Raw genomic sequence first — 18,924 nt, forward strand, 5'->3', positions numbered from 1 at the left:
TAGTATTTTCTTTTTCTGCGCGTGCAGCCTTGCCCATGCCGTCTTCGTAGCATCCGCTCAGAAGCGAAGCGCTTCTGCCCCCACTTCTGCCAGCGACGATACTGCGCCCTTTCCTACTCCAGGAAGGAGCTGAAACCGAACGAAGCGAACCGAGACCTTTCGTCACTCAACGAGACGGAGTCAGATTTCATCAGCGTCGCGCTAATCACCACCGACTTTCCGCGGACCAGACAGAGTTTTCAGCGGCACTTCGGACAAGCACGCAATACGCCTGCGGCTACGCCTCACACCGGATGATCATTCCTGCCTCTTTTACAGTTTTGCAATTATTTCTCTCAGCGCACTTTTTGCCTCGATCGGGTGACGGGAAGGGCTGCCGTCGAGGTGTGACCTTTCTTCGGAGTAGTTTCACGTTGCAGGTGTTTCCCCTTTTCAGGTGGCGAGACGCCGGACGAGCGGGAAGTGTGAGGCCAGTAGCAAAGAAAAACAGAAGAAATAAAAAAAGAAGTAATGGAAAACGAGTAGGGTGTAGACTTTTCTGTTGCAGAGCCATGTAGCCGGAGATGCAATTCATTTGGACAAACGAAAAAAAAAAACGCAATATTTTGCGTGAAATCGGCGTGTCGGGTGTGAAATGCCTGCGTGTCTTAAGTCTTGCCCCTTCGGTCGACGCAATAAAGAATTTTTGAAGGGTTTTTGCTAGGTTGCATCTAATTCTAGGCAATATTCCTCATTTGTAGCACAAGAGTGCCTAAATGCCTCAGCTACTGTTAACTATAGTTGTGTGTCAAATGATCTCAGCCTGTCAGACAAGCGGTGATGCCGAGCTGCTAGACGTTGCTCTAAGAGAAAAACGGCAATCACTTTACAAGAGCAGCATATAGCGTAGGCGCCATTTTCCATAAAAGGAGCAGCAGGCGTCACTTGTTTTAACGGAGAAAGGAAAACGGGGGCTGTAAGGATGACCACGACCTGTATTAAAAAAAAAAAACTTCTTTTAAATAAGAGCACTTCATCATTGTCCGGTGTACCGGCGCCCCCCAACTCCTGAAAGCGACTGGCGCGATTATGATTGATTATGATACCAACGCCTCGGCAACATTCAATCACACACAGAGCTTTCGTAACAGAAGTTTTGTGAGTATGTGCCCTGCTGTGCAACTGTGCAATTTAGCGTGGTGTACACGCGTCTGAAAAGCAGCTGAGAAAAGATATTAAAAAACGTGAAGAAAAGAAAGTGAACGTGGTCGTGTGCGCTAGTGTTGGCCAATTTGTGGTACCGCTGGCTGTTTGAAAATGACTACGCCTTATTGAAGACCGCTTGAAAGTGAGTAAATGACTCACTCATACACGGAAACTTTGCCAGTGGCAGTTTTTCGGTCATGTTGCAATGTGCCCCAAATACCAGCCATGGTGTTTAATTGGCTTTGACGTTGCGCTGCTAAGCCCGAGGGCGTGGGATGGAGTCCTGGTCGCGGCGGCCGCATTTTGATGGAGGAAAATGCAAGAACGTTCGTGTACCGGGCATTGGGTTGACATTAAAGAACCTCGGATGGTCAAAATTAATCTGGATTCCCCCACTATGGCATACCTCATAATCTTATCGTACTTTGGCCACGTAGAACCCCAGAATTTATTGTTATTTAATTTGCCTCAAGTGCACGAATTCCTCAAATAACGCCTGAACAGAAGTTCAGAAACAGTGAACTCTGCAGTTCCCATTCGGCACAACAGTGACTCGACGGGGGCGCAAAAAGACTACCGGCTGAACTGCGACAGCGCATGCTTCTTCAGGTCTACGAATACACCTTAAACAAAAATTAATGGTAATTGTTCTGCCAGGTGATGCCCAGTCGCGGTTTGAAAAATGCCTTGGGGGCGCAGGGAGAGGGGGAGACTGTTCCCCTTCCACGCGCCAGTGGTACGATAGTGCATTCATATGTTGCTGTATATTTCGCTGCAGAAGAACAGTATAAAGCTTCAACTAGGCCGCTATTACACTTTACTGGTCGTCTGGCTGTTTTATTCAGGCTAGCTGTGTTTTCTTCGAAGTAAGCGTCAACATGGAAGCAAAAATTCTGCAATGTATCTTGTACGTAAGGGCGCTCCATATTCGTCACGGGCCGTTGAAGCGAGAGAGAACGATGGCGGAAGGGAAGTCGACACTTTGGGCGAGTATTCTTTTTGAGCTGTTCACTTCGTGTGTGCCTGGGTGTCTTCAAATATAAAGCTGAAGCGATGAAGCTCTTCAACTATTCGCCTGACACGTAAGGACATGCAATATGTCAGGCCACAGGAAATAGTCTACCTGAATAAGCTTCCGTCAAGATGACCGACAAACTCCTTGAGACACATGCCAGACGACGCTGAGAAGATGGCTGCCAGTGCGATGTTTCCTTCATGGGTCTACAAAACGAAGTTGTTAAAAAGAAATGCGACCGTGTGTGCCTTATGCTAATACGGCACTAAAACAGCATGCAGAAAGGGAAATGCGATAAGGGCGCCGAAGGTCGCCAGGGACACGCGGAAGTTCTGTCCAGCAGGAGTCAGCTTTAACGAGACTGCGTTAGTAGTGTGACGAGGCTGTTTTCACTTTATAGGTCACTTGTTATATGTTTAAGTGGAGTGAAATTCGAATAAAAAACTCGAACAGCGAATGATAAGCGGATGCAGCAAGAGAGTAGGTGAAGCTGCCGTTTGAAGCAACGCAGTATGTCATACTGGTGTGGCTGGGTTGAACCTGCGCTAAATTTCCGGTTATTTCTTTTTTATACTGTTAATTTTACAATGTTGAGCTTTGCTGATGCCATACGAAGCTTTACCGATGTTTTAGGGCGTCTTTTGTTTTACTTGGAGAAACTCTATACAGTCTGCGCAAAAAAGAAGAGCGACTCAACGAGGAACATGCAAGGTGATGTAAGTGTAACAGAGGAAGACGTGTGATCGTCTGCTTCTGTTACAGTTACAACATCACCTTGCATCACCTTCCCCTGGCACTGGGGAAGTGGAAAAAGGGATTGAAAGAGGAGAAGGAAGAGAGAAGGTCACACTTTGCACACACAGTCAAGCCTTCATCGCTGAGATATAGTCACAGACGGTCATACAGGCTGGTGCATATTAAAGAACGCAGCAGCACCTTTGTAGCCTTGCACATAGCAGACGAGATGGAAATTCAAGATGATGAGCAACACGAGAACAAGGTAAGAGCTCAGGAGACAACGTTTCGACAAGTTTCGACCTCTCGACAATGCTAAGTGGACTTGCCTTTGTCGCCTCGAAAAAGACAAGTCCATTTGTCGAAACGTTTTCTCCTGCTCTTACCTTGCTCTCGTGTTGCTCATCATATTAAAAGAATGGAAGACAAGCGTGAATGACTTGTTTGAATGCTAATGTAATTTTTATGGGCTGTAAAATTGAGATTAGAGAAGCGGAGAGTAGATTTCACCGCAATAGGCGGACTACGAGCGGAATTTTTTTTCTCGCTAATTCCATTGAACTGGCGGAGATTTTCTTTGTCTACAATGGGGAACCAATAAAACTAAGTGAATGCTGGTAAGCGATGAAGAATTCGGTGGAGTTCAGTAATCCACCCCCAGGGCAATCTAGGGTCACGACTGATGGGGATAAATGAGGTGTTGCGAAGACTTGCCCTCGTTCTTGGAAACAAGAAAAACAAACCTGGTTCTTGACCTTTTCGGCATGTAACTTCTCGTTTTTGTTTGTTTTTCGGGCCGGCACATATTTTCCGCCGCGTATTGCTGCTTGAGAGACTGACATTCACGAGGTCAAGACATTCATCTCGGTGTCGCCGTCCGAAATACATCTCCCAGTGCTTGTTCAGTCTGAAGGGTTGCTAGAACGAAACGCATATCAAAGGCATAGTAAGGGTGCGTTTCTGAACGATCTTTTTTTGCTGGCTGGCTATAAGTCAACGAGAAATCTTTCTCTTTGAAGAATGCGACAGGTAAAGTTATTTGGCACTGGAGGCTGAAGAACTGCGAGGGCTTATCATTGTAATGTCTTCAGTGATCAAGCGCAGATAATAAAATGGGTTCTCTCTTCCCATTTTTATGCACAGGGTGTCGGAGCATGCAGTCGCCTGCAACATGTCAGCGCATACTCTTGTGATGCACGAAGATAGCGGTGGCTTAGGTGTCGTAGATTTCCTCTCAGGTGCCTGGAATAATGATACGAACTTCGTTATAAAACTAGTCTCGCCCGCACAGGACGTAGTACCGACGCACAGGTTCATTGTGCCTTTCGTAGAAATGACATTATGATATAACAGACAGACGCGGCTCAATGCATCGTAAATTTCTGTTATCAAAGCGAAGCTTTGTCGGTTCATAGTGCAACGACAAATCTTCAGCGGCAGTTCACGCGGACTGTGACGGTGACGCGTAAGAGCCCTTTCCGACGTAGAGCAGCACGCAAGTGCAATGAACGATCCGGCTTGGGTCAAGTTGATCAGTTTTTAAAGCATGAATGTCAGGAATGACAGATGCCATTCTATATATATATATATAAAAGCAAGTAGAGCCAGTCTGCATGTCATTAAAGTGGAGATGTGTGTGGTACATAAACATTGCTTGAGATTACACGTTGCATAAAATGAAAATAAAGACAATCGTGCGCACCGCCTTCAGTTGTATACAGCGTCTAATTAATCGCTGCACGATAGCACGATAGCTACGCTTCACACAGAGTCGAACATGCGCTGGCGCATGGATTTTTTTATTTGACGGCAGGGGGGGGGGGGGGGGGACACTGAAGCATAACTGCCTTCGGCTATTCCACTGCTGCTGAGAAATACAGAGAGCAGAGAATATAGGTTGGTAGAGCTTAACTATACGCACGTATGCTTTGCTACCCTGTGCTTGGGGAAGGGGACAATGGGACGAAAGGATTGAAAGACGTGAGAGAAGGAGTACTAACTGCGCGCACACTTGAAGGTGCGCACCATGTCCATAAACATTCTCACCAAGTTTGCGCCTTGAAATATCACAGCAACCCTCTGGTTATTTTTTGCGCCAACGACGCGCACAGTCATGATTCATAGACGTTTGCTTCTGAAAGAGGTCGTGAACACAGTCGTTCTCTAACGTTTTCCATCGAGGCAGGTGCAGGACGTCGTAACTGAAACAAAAGGGCAGGAGGTGTTCAATGGTCTATCCATACCCGCAAGAGTCGCGAATTGACACGTGTGTCACGCACGCCAATTAGGAATGAGTAAGCATTTGTGAATGCAAGCCAGAGGGGGCAACAGCAACGTCGCATAAGCTCGCTAAAATTGTCATGATAGTTGGAGCTTTAAGGAAGGGTTGATTGGAAGGGGGGGGGGGGGGGCGTTTGCAGACCACACGTAGAGATAATTGAAGAAGACTAGAGAATATGTGTCATGACTGAGGCCGGGAAATGAAGCTTTTCATTTCCCGGCTTTGTTCTCATCGGGGATTGGAACCGTTCGGGTTGCATTAAGAGGCGACAAGGCTAAACAGGATTTGATGTTTCAAGACTCAAAAAATGCAAAACTTTTAGAACTTATATGATGATGAATCGTTCTCGGCACTCTAAACCCAGTTGAAAGTACTGTTATAAGTGAGGATTCAGTCGTAAAGAAGCAATTGTCGTATTGCTTATTTATTAACTCTTAATTCCGTAAAGAAATGTCCTGTTGCTGCAAGTGAAAGGATTTCTTCACAGTCATTATTTATATTTATCTTCAGAAGGTGCACACGAATGTCTTGATTACTGATAACAACATAATGTCGTTTTTATGATAGGAATTTACAATAGGGGGACCCCACCTTTAATCGCGCCGGTTCTAATTCAGTTGGTATTGGGCACTTTCGGAGGCAGAAACAGGTTCATTCTTCCCAGCATGTGATATTTGTTGATAGGATATTATTTGATAGGTTTATATTTCCTAAATTCGCAAGACTTGACTCTCCTTATAAAATTATGACAGAAAATTCTATACCCACTCTTTAATCGCGCCGAAAGCAGCTAAGGCTTGAATTCCTTTCCCTCCTTCTCAACAACTAGCTTGAAACGAAACCATCAACTTAAATAAGACCTACAATAACACGACACACAAGACAGAATCATCCTGACTCACTAAGACCCTATTATGCTCGAACTGATATGTTAAAATTTTTTTCCCTGAACAATATCAGAAACAGGTAGAGGTAAACACGGTCGACGATAGCAAACAACCTGATTTTGTAATTTCTGAGGATGTCCCTCAAATTACAGACGTAACGATAACTGAAGAAGGCGTTTTGTCACTGCTTCTTATTACTGACATAAAAAATACACCTGGAATTGATTGTATACCAAACAAATTTCTAGTAAGGTATGCCGAATGGTGTTCAACGTACCTGTCTCTTATATTCAAAAAATCATTATCCACTGCAGAACTCTCTACAGATTGGAAGCGCGCGAAAGTTGTCCCCATCCCTAAAGCTGAAAACCCTTCACTAATTACTTCATACAGACCAATTTCTTTACTATGTGCCTGTTCAAATATGTTAGAACACATTACTTTTAAGCATGTGTCAAATTTTCTGTAGCAAAATGACGTGCTTGATCGGCGACAACACGGTTTCCGTAAGGGTATGTCGACGGTTACCCAACTCCTTGAGACGCTACATGATTTTGCTCTATTTTAAGATAAACACATTCAAATAGATATTATCTTTTTGGACTTCGAGAAGGCATTTCATCGTGTCTCACATCAAAAGCTTTTATTAAAATTAAAACATATACTAAAAAATAATTCCTTGTTGTCATGGATAGAGGCATACTTATCGTCTAGGAGCCAATGTGTGTCAATCACAAACTCGTGTTCATGCCCGGCACCAGTGAAATCCGGTATTCCACAAGGGTCGGTCCTAGGGCCATTATTCTTTTTATTATTCATCAATGACATCGTAAAAGAAATACCTGTACAAATCAATTGGTTCGCAGATGATTGTATCCTTTGCCATGAGGTAAATAATCCTAATGACCAGAAATTATTAAGTAGTGCTCTAGACAAACTGCATATTTGGTGCGAAAAATGGCAAATGAGCATCAATACAGAAAAAACAGTTCGTATGACAATATCAAGAAAGAATGCGCCACTGACTTTTCCGTACTCGATTAACGGTCGCTGTCTTACTGCTGTAAATTATTATAAATACCTAGGTGGTAATAATCACTTCAGACCTCCGGTGGAATTACCACATCACTTTTATAGAAAAGAAAGCCATGAAAAAACTTGGATACCTAAGAAGGTCTCTACGCCAGACGACTCAAGAAATAAAATTATTGGCTTATAAAACCTATATTCGTCCACTTTTGGAATATGCCTCCGTGGTTTGCGATCCGTACACTAAGAAAAATATTGATGCCCTTGAGAACGTACAGAGAAAATCCTCTCGTTTTATCGTTCGCTTGTATAGTCGCCATACTTCAGCTAGTACTCTTCTTCAAACAGCGAAGTTGGAATCCTTGCAACTACGACGACATCGGGAAAGATTAAAATACATGTACTTGCTCTATCATGATAAGCTTGGTATTGCCTCCAGTGCATACATCGAAAATGTTACGCGACAACCCACGCGGGCGTATCATTCAAAACAATTAAAGGAATTTTCTTGCAGGACTAACACCTACAAGCATTCTTTTTTTCTGCGAACTGTACATGAGTGGAATGGCCTCCCGAGTGATGTTGTGGATGCAGCAACAGTGCCTTCTTTTTTAGCGCAGCTGAAACAATTGCAACAACTTTTTTTTTTGCCATCGTATCTGTTCTAATCCTTTTGCTGTTCTGACTTTGGAGCATCTTTCAGTATATATTCTGCATTGTGTAATTTATTTGCATTTCTCTAAATATGTTCCCAATTGTGTGTTCAGTGCTTTATTTTTTTTTTGTTCAACACCTTTGTTTAACATTACAGTGTGCTATAGTATTCTGTTCAACCAGAAAGACATTGTCTCACTGCCCACTCCTGCTTACGGTCTTAGTCTAAGGCTAGCAGAAACCTTGTAAATAAATAAATAAATAAATAAATAAATAAATAAATAAATAAATCAGGACTGGAACGACAATTTACAGACACAGTGTGACTAAATATTCTATAAATTTGTGCTTGCTTGTTCCTAATTTGTTCTCTATCGTTTGTATGTATTCTATTGCCCCTTTTCTTGAACCGCAATGTTTGCAGTATGTACTAAATAAATAAAATAAATAAATAAATTTGCCCTCCCTGCTTCTTGGAATGCCCTATTTGCGTGTTACTTCAACTTCCCCCGGGTTTAGAAGGCATCTGCATCCAAAAATAATTATTGTCACCGTTAAATGCCCTTTTTTAGCTTTATGTGCCCTGCGCTATCCAGGTGGCACTTTATACCTTTCTATCTGTGGTGCACCCCCGCATCCATTGCAGGACTCCAAAGCAAAGGATTGGATCAGTGCACCGGTAACAAGGCAGAGAAGGAAGGTGGGAAGAAAGAAAGAAATTAAAGAAAGAAATAGAGAAAGAAAGGTGCGCAGGAGACACTGATGCGAGTTAATTATACAGAAGTCGAAAGACCTCCTGCAAATGCAGGAAAAAAATTTGACTTTTTTTAAACTTTTCACTCGGGATTGCACATTATTAAAAATTATGCAAGATTTAACACATATGTTCAAATATATGTGAAGCAAAGCTTTCTGGAAGTGACCACCGAAATGCTCTGAAGCTGCAGAAGTGTACGCATTTGGTCTGCTTGGTACCGTGAGTTGAGCAGAAAAAGTAGCGAAATGGTGTAAGGAAGAAACTGACAAATGCGCCGTTGTCTGTCCCTTCCTTATGTCCTGTGCTTTGCGCTGTGTTTTTTTTTTTCGTTTTCTTTTTTTTTTTTTTTTTGCTGCTCAAGCTATAAAACTGAATTTTCATCACCGCGTTTTACTGCACAGCGATTACGTACCTGCCCGGCAAGACTGCAGGACGTGCGGAGACTCCCACCACGTGAGTCAAGGGATCCAAGCGATATCTCCATTACACTGCCTCCGGTAGCGGTCCGCTTTTCATTTCACCATCTGCCGCATCGGCCCAGTTTTTGATATTGCACTGTCTCCACGATCTGCCAACCTTACTAGGCGAGATATTCACCGAGAAGACACGCCAAACCCCGGAGAAGAAGGCGTGATTCGATGTATAATCCGATGTATTAGGAATGGAACGCAAAACATTTTATTCAATATCTCCGCCTTGGTTTTGATCGCGGCATTTGAATATTATGGGTACACTTCCATCGTGGCCCGCAAGGTATCCATAGGAGAATTTTTCTCCATGCTCGCTCTAGTGATGCTTTCAGGGCCACCATACTTGTGTGGTTAAGGGTGAAGACCACCTTTTCAAGAATCTCCCACGTACAGATTCGGTTTAGTTCAAGGTAGTTCGCCGGTCACTCTTCAGCTGGAATGAAGTCGGGAGTGAGACCGCAGTACCAATACTGTGGTGTTGATACATTCTTCGATTGCTGTGTCGGGGCGCCGTCCTGCTGCAAAGTCCAAGATTACTCGCCGAAAGGGGATAGGGATGAGGGCAGCGAAGGAGCTACCAGAATATCTTAAAATCACGTGTGAGTGTCGATATTTGAGCCTTTTGTCACAATAAGAAGAGGAATGCGACCAATGGTGGTTACCTCCGCTCAAACCATGGCAGACACCTTATGAGAGTTTCTAAAAACTGTCCAACTAATCTGGACGTCGGAACAAGCACACGAGAGTCCCGAGTGTTGGTACGGGCCTCTACCGTCAGAATTTTCTCATCGGGGAAGGCAGTTGACAGTTGTTCCCCATTTGCGGCTCGTGTCAACAGTATAGCTGGCATTTCCCCCATATTCTCTTTCTCTGCACCTCCGCCATACAATTTCTTCTCTGAAACTTGTAGGGGCACAGCTCGAGATCCCTTCGTACGGCTTGTCTTATTGTTGTCGCCAACACATTCTGCTCCAAGGCCACCCTTATGATGGTTCTCCGTGGCTGGCATTGGATTATCTTCTTCACAATTGTATTAAGGTGGCGAAGTGGACAGACAGGACGACCACTGTGGGTTACGTCCGTAAGGGTGCCGCGTTCGAGAGCCCAGTGTAAAACCTTGCGAATAATTTTTTTTGAACTTCGGCGACCTCGGAAGGAGAGTGTCCGGCCTCGCTCAGTGACAAGATTGCTGGTCGATGTGATCCTGGGGGTGCCATTTTCCTAAAAATTAACAAACCAACGTAAACCATGGTCGAGATACAGAAGAAAGATAGAAGAAGCATTTGACGAAACCATGTGGAGAAACGTGAATGAATCCGAAGCACAATGATTGATAAAATTTTGTGACAGGAATTAAGGCGCACCCTGTATATATGTATGTATGTACATCAGCCGATTGCTTTATGAGCGTGTGCAGCAGCAGCGCTGTTCCAGAACTAGTACTTTATTTCATGATACAATAATAATAACAAGTTCACCTGGTCATTAAGCAGGCAACGCACACATAAACAAGGAGTCTTGTTTAGTGTTCGGCTTACCTTAATTTGTTCTGCATAATTTTAGCTCTTATTATGTAGGCTGAATGCGCTCGCCGTCCCCCTCCGGGATGAGGGCGCCGTTCGTCCAGGCTCATGCCAGAATCACCGGCAGTTTTAACCGTGTCCTCCACTTACTCCCACGTGTTCGAGCTGGCGCGCATATGCGCGCGACTCTTGACATACGCTCGTCGTTTTCCAGCACTGAGCCAGAGGCGAGTAACCGTATATAATGAGCTAGCGGGAAGGCCTTGGATGGAAACGGGCGACGCTGCGCTCCTTCGCCTAAGCACGTGGCACCGTAAGAATGGTGGGCAGCATTACTACAGTCTTTCGGCTAACGCCCGCGGCAAATTGCTGGTCCACTCGTGTTGTGCATTCTCCGAACTGTTGCATCGCGCACAGGTGTTAACTCGTAATGACCGCGCATCATTGAAGGCTGTATTTAGATCTTATGAGGCAACGTGCTTTTCAGTTCTCCAACTACATTGCTCGATCTTTTACCACCATGCGAACATCCTCCGCCAGTTTGAACCGTGAATGCAACCGGCTGCCGTGATTTCTGATATGTCACATATGATTATTTTGGGGGGAAAGGAACGATGAGAACCGCATGCAATATTTTCATGTTATATCGTGTTTCTCGCAAGCACATAACGATCTAAGAAATAAACATCGCAAAGCGATCACGCTGCGGAACTTCTCAAATGCTCGTGATCTTCGCTGTCTTGAGGTTTTCGTGCGTTTAGTTTTGCTTGCTCTGCCAAGAAGAGTAGTCGGTGCCATCAAAGGCGCCAACCTCTTCAATTACATAAAAAAGGGGTCACAGAAGTGACACCGAAAGGTAAGCACACTTGCGAGTGGAATTAAAACACATCTGCCGCTGTCTTGCACAGAATGGACGGATTCGTTGGCTCAATCGTTCCCAATAAATATATTTCTAGCGTGATAATCTAGCGTGACAAAATGTTATTGCGACTGCAAATATGCAAACGGTCGAGGCGCCTTGCCGCCGTTGGTGCCGCCGCCGTCGTATACGGTGCCACTATCAACGTCGCATGCGCGACTCCCAGCGACACGGAGTGCGTTTGGCTCCAAAAACGACGAAGCTAAGTGGACGCAGAGTCAACGCTCCTCCGAATCGGCTGGGTGGCGGAACCACGATAGCATTCTGCCTTCCGCTGCTGGCACGAGCGTTGTGCCCACGCACACTATAAGCACACTGGCGTTCGTGCTGCGCTGCGGTGTGTGCGCACTGCTCTGGGAGTGTCATCATCATCATGATCAGCCTATATTTGTGTCCACTGCAGGATGAAAGCCTCTCCCTGCGATCTCCAGTTGCCCCTGTCTTGCGATATCTGATTCCAATTTCTACCTGCGAATTTCCTAATTTCATTACCGAGACCATCTTCGAGCTTAAACACATTCACTAGTTCACAGGAGCATGTGCCGTTGCGCTTGTACCCTTTCTGCACTACTGCGAGGATCGGCCCACATTTTCTGTTCGCTCTGCACGGACTAAGGGCCGGCTTAAACAGCTCCGCTGTTAATAGATACTGATATTCATTATTTAGTAAGTTCATGGACGGTGCACTCGCACATTTCTTTTCCCCTGCCCCGCGAATGTAAATGTATTTACCGCTTTTATACGCCTTGTGTAGCAGTGGCACATTCCCATACTGGATGATTAGCCAAGAATGTGCACACACCCAGGGGCACATCATCATGAGCCTATATTTCTGCCCACTGCAGGACGAAGGCCTCTCCCTGCAATCTCCAATTACCCTGGTCTTGCACTAGCTGATTCGAACTTGCACCTGCAAATTTCCTAACTTCATCATCCAACTTAGTTTTCTGCCGTCCTCGACTGCGCTTCCCTTCTTCTCCTGGCACCCATTCTGTAACTCTAATGGTCCACCGGTTATCCATCCTACGCATTACATAGCCTGCCCAGCTCCATTTTTTTCTTAATGTTAATTAGAATATCGGTTATCCCCGTTTGCTCTCTGATTCACTCCGCTCCCTTCCTGTCTCTTAACGTTACCCCTAATATTTTACGTTCTATTGCTTTGTGCTGTCCTTAACTAGTTCTCGAGATTCTTTGTTAACCTTCAAGTTTCTGCCCCATATGTTAGCACCGGTAGAATGCAATGATTGTACACTTCTTTTTTCAACGACAGTGGTAAGCTCCCAATCAGGATTTGGTAATGTCCGCCATATGCACTCCAACCCAATTTTATTCTTCTGTAAACTTATTTCTCATGATCAGGGTCCGCTATGAGTAATTGACCTAGATAAACGTACTTCTTTACAGACTCTACAAGCAGTTTTTCCGTTCCCATTTTTTTTTACCACAGAAGCGGTTTATGGCTAGGTCTCCCGGGGACTTGCGGTAACAGAATAGAACAGAAATACGTCCTAATCCAACATGGCGGCAATAAAGCCGCCAGCTTCAGACCAAACGAGCAGCCATTTGTGGCCCACCTGTCCCCTTCACGGGCATTGAATGGTGTTGTAGACTTTCGCTACCCTTCATCTGATCTCGGCAGCAATGTTCAGACGTTATCGTGGCGGTATTGTTTAGATTATTTCGCGGTATATGCGCATAAAGGCCTAGCTATTGGTAATACGTAGGCAGCTCACCATGTCCTTTGCTTGAATTGGTGCGGCTTTAGGCAGAATGCGCTCGTCTTCGCCATGGTAGCAGCCGATTTGAAACGGTTCAAACACTCGTTGACGTACGTAAACGCACGAACGCGTCAAAACATTTTATTTATACAGTGACTCGGAATCAACTAGTACCTGTTTAAAGGATAATCTTCATCGTTCTACGCGCCTTCTGCAAAGTGGTTAGAATGTAGACTACAAAAAGCACGTGTGCGTGCAGTGTACATTTTGTCTTCGTGTCCTCGTTTATTTGACGTAATCCATATGTTATAAATGTGTACTACCTATAGCCGAAGCCTCAGTGCTATTGTAAAACCCTGAAAGACGCAGGCATGGAACGCATGAATGATTGTGAGCCTGAAATTTCAGCTCTTGTATGCTCGCGGGAACTCACGTCTCGAGACGACTGAAACGCAACGATTGTGTAAATCTCTCTCGACCCCCAAACTCATCCTTGGCGGCCGGATCTGATGACGTTGGGGCAAGCGAAACTTTAGACTTTCAGTTTTGACTTCTCATTCCTAAGCCGAAGTGTTGCTTAGAAATCACGACAAGCTTTTCATGGATCCACCGCGAAGAGGTTACGAAACAGTATCGTTAGAATGGCGCCACTTCTTCATCAGACCACTGTGCCACATTCACTGCTGTGAAGACGTGGAAATTAATACCCCGTCTTGCGTTAGTATACACAAAGGCTCGAAGAGGAGTGTGGTGCTGGAAGTCTTTTTGGATATTAAAACTTAAAGGTTCTTGATTAACGCTAGAAAAAGAAAAAAAAAACTACGGAAAAGCACTGAATGCATATAAAAGTACACAAATCACGTTTCATTTTACTCAGTACTGTAATGTTCAAGCAGCGGAAGCTGGAAGGTAATCCGCTTCCTATATTTCCTTTTTACTTTCTATACCCCAGATAGCACATTGACATTCTTTCAGTACTTTACGGTATTTAGCCAACATATAAGTAATCTGCGTATGACCCCTGTGTCAGTGACTCACAAGTAGAACGTGTAATTTGTGACAATTTGTAGCACAATTTAGATGTTGAGGTGCGTGCGTGTTGAGTGCACGCAGTGGAGGGCTTTATAATGAAACAACTTCAGCTGGGCAGAGAAAACTGCTCTGTGACTTTCGCGTCCGAAATAGGAGTACCGTCTGCACCTAAATATTCAAAAAGTGTCCTGGCAGATTATGATCACCTTAGTCAAAAGAAATATTGTCCACTAGCTTGGACTCACCACTGCGAAAACAGTGATCATCAGTTTACTCCTGGTTTATGAAGCGTGCCTTCTCTGCCAGGACATTTTCTTACGCAAGCGAACGCTGACTTGCCTGGCAAGTTGATATTTTTGGTTAACAAATTTTTGGTAATTGTGTTTATTGTGTTTTTTTTGCTTATTGTTTGTTTTGTTTTCATGCTTCTGCGATCATTGCCTTACTATGTTTCTTGTTATCTTAATGCGTTTTCTGGTTCACCCGAGTTTAGTAAAAAAAAAAAGAAAACTGTAGCCGTTACCATCATGATCGTACTAACTACCAATGCATGCCATTTTTATTGAAGCTCAGGATAGGCTCAGGATCGAAGCTCGGATCATAATAATAATAATCACCCGAACGTGCCCGGCTACATTGAAGTTAGCGCCTATGGCATCACGTAGTCTCTTTCTTAGTCTCAATGCGCGTCCTTTGTTTGAAGCATGTGATACGAAAGGTACAGAAATGTAAGGCTATGATAAAGAGGTAACGAATCAGGATGAAGCATCAAACATTATAAAGCGTTGCGTGCAAATAGAACCAAGACGGGATGCTATAGCAGCATAAGTTGTTATAAAAATAGTAGAAAAAGTTTATGCAAAGTTAGTTCTTCCATGAAGACAAAAACAATGCTCAAATGAAGGCTTTGACACTAGTCACTGTTTGCCGCACGTCGTACAACAAAGATCAGTTATTGTGACAGTAGGTTTTTTTTTTTTACCCTTCAACGTCGTTCAAGTAAGGGAGCTTTCAAACATCATGCGGTGAAGATGACATTCCAGTCAGCAGGTGTCGTTAATTCTTGTAGGTGTCGTTTTTTACTTTGTGAGGCCTTCAAGTAATAATTGTTCCCACGGTAAGAACAATGCATCTTTTCCCAGTGCACATAACGCCATGTTTAAACTCCCGGTCACACCTGAAGTGTAACCGGGAGTTTCTTCATCGCTAAACGACACTGAGTCGAAACTGTAGTCTTTACCGACGATTCGTATATTCACCGGCCGAAAGACAGCGGGCCCAAAGGCGCGCAGTTACGCACTGCGCGTGCTTACAATTGTGACACTTTTTTTTTTTTTTTGCTTGGTCCCCGACATAGAACCGAGCAGGCATCGCCGGGGTGAGTGGTCGACCTAGAAACCAGTTCCTAGGACCAATAACTCCTTCGTGTGGTTCAAAGGCACGGAATCCTTTCTCACGCGGCTTGCCGTCAGGAAAGGGTTGATCACCGATCCGGCCCGACAACAGAGAGACTGCCATCCCTACGATGTGTTTCTTCTTTAGGTTGGCTTTGCCCGGAGCCCGTAGGCTGAGCTCAGCGCACTGACGGAGCACGCGCTCTACGCGTAGTGCCGTGCGGACAAGGTCAAGCGCCCCCCTCCACCCCTCTTTACGCTTTCGAATGCCCCGGCCTCCAGGCACACACGCCTGCGCTGAAGCGCTGCACGACATGCTCTAAAGAAAGCATGGTCGCTTCCATTGGTTATTTTTACTTTCTGGTGAAGAATAGAGATAGAGTGGCAGAGTAGAAGATAGGCAGATAATTCGGTTACCTTGGTGTTTTTTTTAGGGGGCGGGGAGGGGGGGGGGGGCGTTAAGGTGTGATGCCCTACAGTAAGGTTTCTGGCCGGTAACGCTTACCAGGGGGGCAACGAGGTGCCTTTGAATTATGTTTCATCCCGGGGCGTTTTGACTAGTGGTTGGCGATAGCTGCACTTGTATAAAAGGTCCCGTCTTGGCACACCACCGACACAGATCGGGAAGAGAATTCGAGCGTTGTAGTCTTCAGAGAACCACTCTTCATCGCTCCAACCCGTTTTCGAGCAAGAATATGAAGGTACCATGAACTTAGTGCCAATATATTATGTTGTATTATAGCGCGACCATATTGCTCAGGACTGCCAAAAAAGATTGGGTGTTAACACGTCGAAATGTTCTCCAATCTCTGTTGACAGTCCTCTTGCATGATTCACCCAGGAAGTTTGCGTGTCATATCAAAGTAGCCACCGAATGTCGGATGTGCGTCTTCTTGTAGGCATATGCTTCTGCTTTATTATACTAATAGTATGACAAAGCAGAAGCCGATTATAAGCAATTCTTCTACTTGCATTCTCACTGTCAAGTGAACTATTGCTGCTAGCTCTGTTGCGGGCATATAGTGGGGTGCAAAGTTTTCTGTTCTGTGCTGTATCAGTTTCAGTTAGATGGCACAGTGACTAATGTGTAGAAAGTGCATGTGCGAACCTTTGACGGTTGCATGACTCCATAGCTTGGCATTTTCTAACAAACCTGCTCACTGTGAAGGCTGATTTAGATGCATTTGGCAGTAGACGTTAAGCCAGAATACCTACTTTCATTTTCAGAGCTAAGAAATAATTTAACCCCTTACATTCATGCCATTCGGGTCTGTTTGGCTTGAACGCAATGAATAAATACTATAGTTATAGTCTGGTCGATACGAAAACTGCTTTTCAGTAGCTTCAATATATTGCTTACTCAGAGACTACCACACCTAAAGATGAGAAATTAATGTGCTTCTTTCTTGGTTTTCCGCACTTGCTGCGTCTAACTCACGGATATGTTAGTGAATCAGCACAACCAAGCATAGGGCTAGACGAAAGAATCACAACCAATGTAACGTAAAAGGTTCAGAGACGAACTAAGGCGAGAGAAGTGCACAATGCGCTTCTAAACTCTAGCTGGTACTTTTTTTATTCATGCGTTATTCTCACGACGGCTCGCATGTGTTCGCTATCTCTTGCACAACAGCTGTTCACTGCCACCGTCTTCGCCCTCCTGGCCTGCGCTGCCTTTGCCGAAGACGAGGCCGTCGAAGGTCGTGGTGGTTTTCTGGGAGGTCCGGGTGTCGTCGGAGGCGTCGGATATGGTCCAGGTCTGGTCGGAGCTGGCAACCCGGCTTTCCTTGGAGCCGTCGGTCATGGTGTCGGCGCGCCCGGCGTGGTTGGTCCAGGCGTGGTTGCTCCTGGTGGCGTAGTTGCACCAGGAGTAGTTGGACCAGGGGTCGCTCCTCTTGGTCTCATTGGTGGAGTTGGCTATGGAGGAGTTGGTTTGGGGGGCGCTTATGGTGCCTCGCACGGAGTTGCGGCCGGTGGCCATCAGGGTGGATTCCAGAAGGGAGCCGCTGGTCACGTCCAGGGATCGGGTGCGTACGCTGGAGGAGCCGCCCACAGGAACGTGCAGGCGTACAACAACCAGCAGGGTTACAGCCACAACTCGGGCTTCTCCGCTAGCGACAGCAAGGCCTTCGGCGCTGGACAGCAGCAGGGATCAACGGGATACGTCGGTGGGGCGGCTGGACAACAGGCTGGATTCGGCAAGACCGCCTACGGAGCCGCCGGTGGCGTCGGTGGCATTGGCTTTGGCCTGCACGGTTAAAGGTGAGCGGCTGCATGATTGTCAGTCCTAAGGATTGGAACAATAGGGCCCTGTCTGGAATGAGAAAGCGAAATGGAAGAAAAATGTTCGTTATGTTGCACTGACGAAAGAAACAAGCGTTTCTCACTGCGACTTCTTTGGAGTGACAAGGTGAACTGGAATAAAAATCTTTATTAGGTCGCATTGATGAAATAAACGTGCATTTCTGTCAACGTGTTCACTGATGATATTGCAGTTATATTGGTGGCTGAATATAACAACTTAGTCAAGCTAAATTTGAGATGTTGACGAGCGAAGGTTATTGGAAATCGTGCTTCTCATTAATTTTCAAGTGTGTCACGGGGGAATACGCTTGCCTTTATTTATTTACTCAGAATCTTCTCTAACAATAACGAGTTGTCATCACAAGCACAGATTGCGTGTGCGCTAAGCTGAAGAGATTGCTAATTGTTAACTTCTGTAGGTTCTCCATTAACGAATTACGTCAGATGAAAATGCGGGGCAAAAGTTAGCCTACAGAAAATCATTCCTTGGATCAAGATGACTCACTTAGCCTGTGCTTTTGTTTATCTCTTCAGAGACGACGTTCGGACCCTTCTCGATCTTGGCACCACTCCTGTTTCGCTCACTGACACCGATGGGCATTCACCTGTTTTGTTGTGCAATAAATGTTGCAACACCAAAACGCATGCCTTTCCATTTTATGTCTCAAGGGTGCTGCCTCAGCATAATCATTTGTCTAACTAGGCTCACCATGATACTCATTGCTGTTCATTGAATTCTACTGTAGTATGAATGGGGGCTTCGGATGTAGCACATAATATGTAAAATGAATGCATTGAGAGAGTATTTGGGTTTAGAGAGGGGGGGGGGCGGGCGTAATGGAATAAAGTTTCCTAATTTTCAGTACCAAACGGCTAACATCAGGCCATGCTACATTACCTGTCGAAATTCATGGATGAGTAGCAAAAAAATGTTCGTATCCAAACGTTTCCGTGAAAAGAACTAGCCGCATCCTTTACTTCTAGCCGTATCGCAATGTATCGGGCTATTGCGTGAACT

General features: G+C 45.1%; 1 protein-coding gene across 1 annotated transcript; it reads left to right on the forward strand.

Moving 5' to 3' along the window:
- Positions 1-2,238: 2,238 nt before the first annotated feature.
- Positions 2,239-18,547, forward strand: LOC119437736 (uncharacterized). The gene is made up of 7 exons (XM_037704706.2): positions 2,239-2,267; positions 2,963-3,200; positions 6,573-6,615; positions 8,433-8,486; positions 8,905-8,996; positions 17,236-17,864; positions 18,441-18,547. The coding sequence occupies exons 1-6, from the start codon at positions 2,239-2,241 to the stop codon at positions 17,860-17,862; spliced, it is 1,083 nt and encodes a 360-aa protein (XP_037560634.2). The 3' UTR covers positions 17,863-17,864; positions 18,441-18,547.
- Positions 18,548-18,924: the final 377 nt, after the last annotated feature.

Source organism: Dermacentor silvarum, chromosome 1, assembly GCF_013339745.2.
Source record: "Dermacentor silvarum isolate Dsil-2018 chromosome 1, BIME_Dsil_1.4, whole genome shotgun sequence".
NCBI lineage: Eukaryota > Metazoa > Arthropoda > Arachnida > Ixodida > Ixodidae > Dermacentor > Dermacentor silvarum.

What these genes read in the sequence shown, in the direction of transcription:
- LOC119437736 (XM_037704706.2), top strand. Translation starts at nt 2,239, where the DNA reads ATGAAGCTCTTCAACTATTCGCCTGACAC. An exon ending in ACAACACGGTTTCCGTAAGG is followed by an intron (nt 6,616 to 8,432) that starts GTATGTCGACGG and finishes CATCCATTGCAG; the next exon opens with GACTCCAAAGCAAAGGATTG. An exon ending in TAACAAGGCAGAGAAGGAAG is followed by an intron (nt 8,487 to 8,904) that starts GTGGGAAGAAAG and finishes TTGCTGCTCAAG; the next exon opens with CTATAAAACTGAATTTTCAT.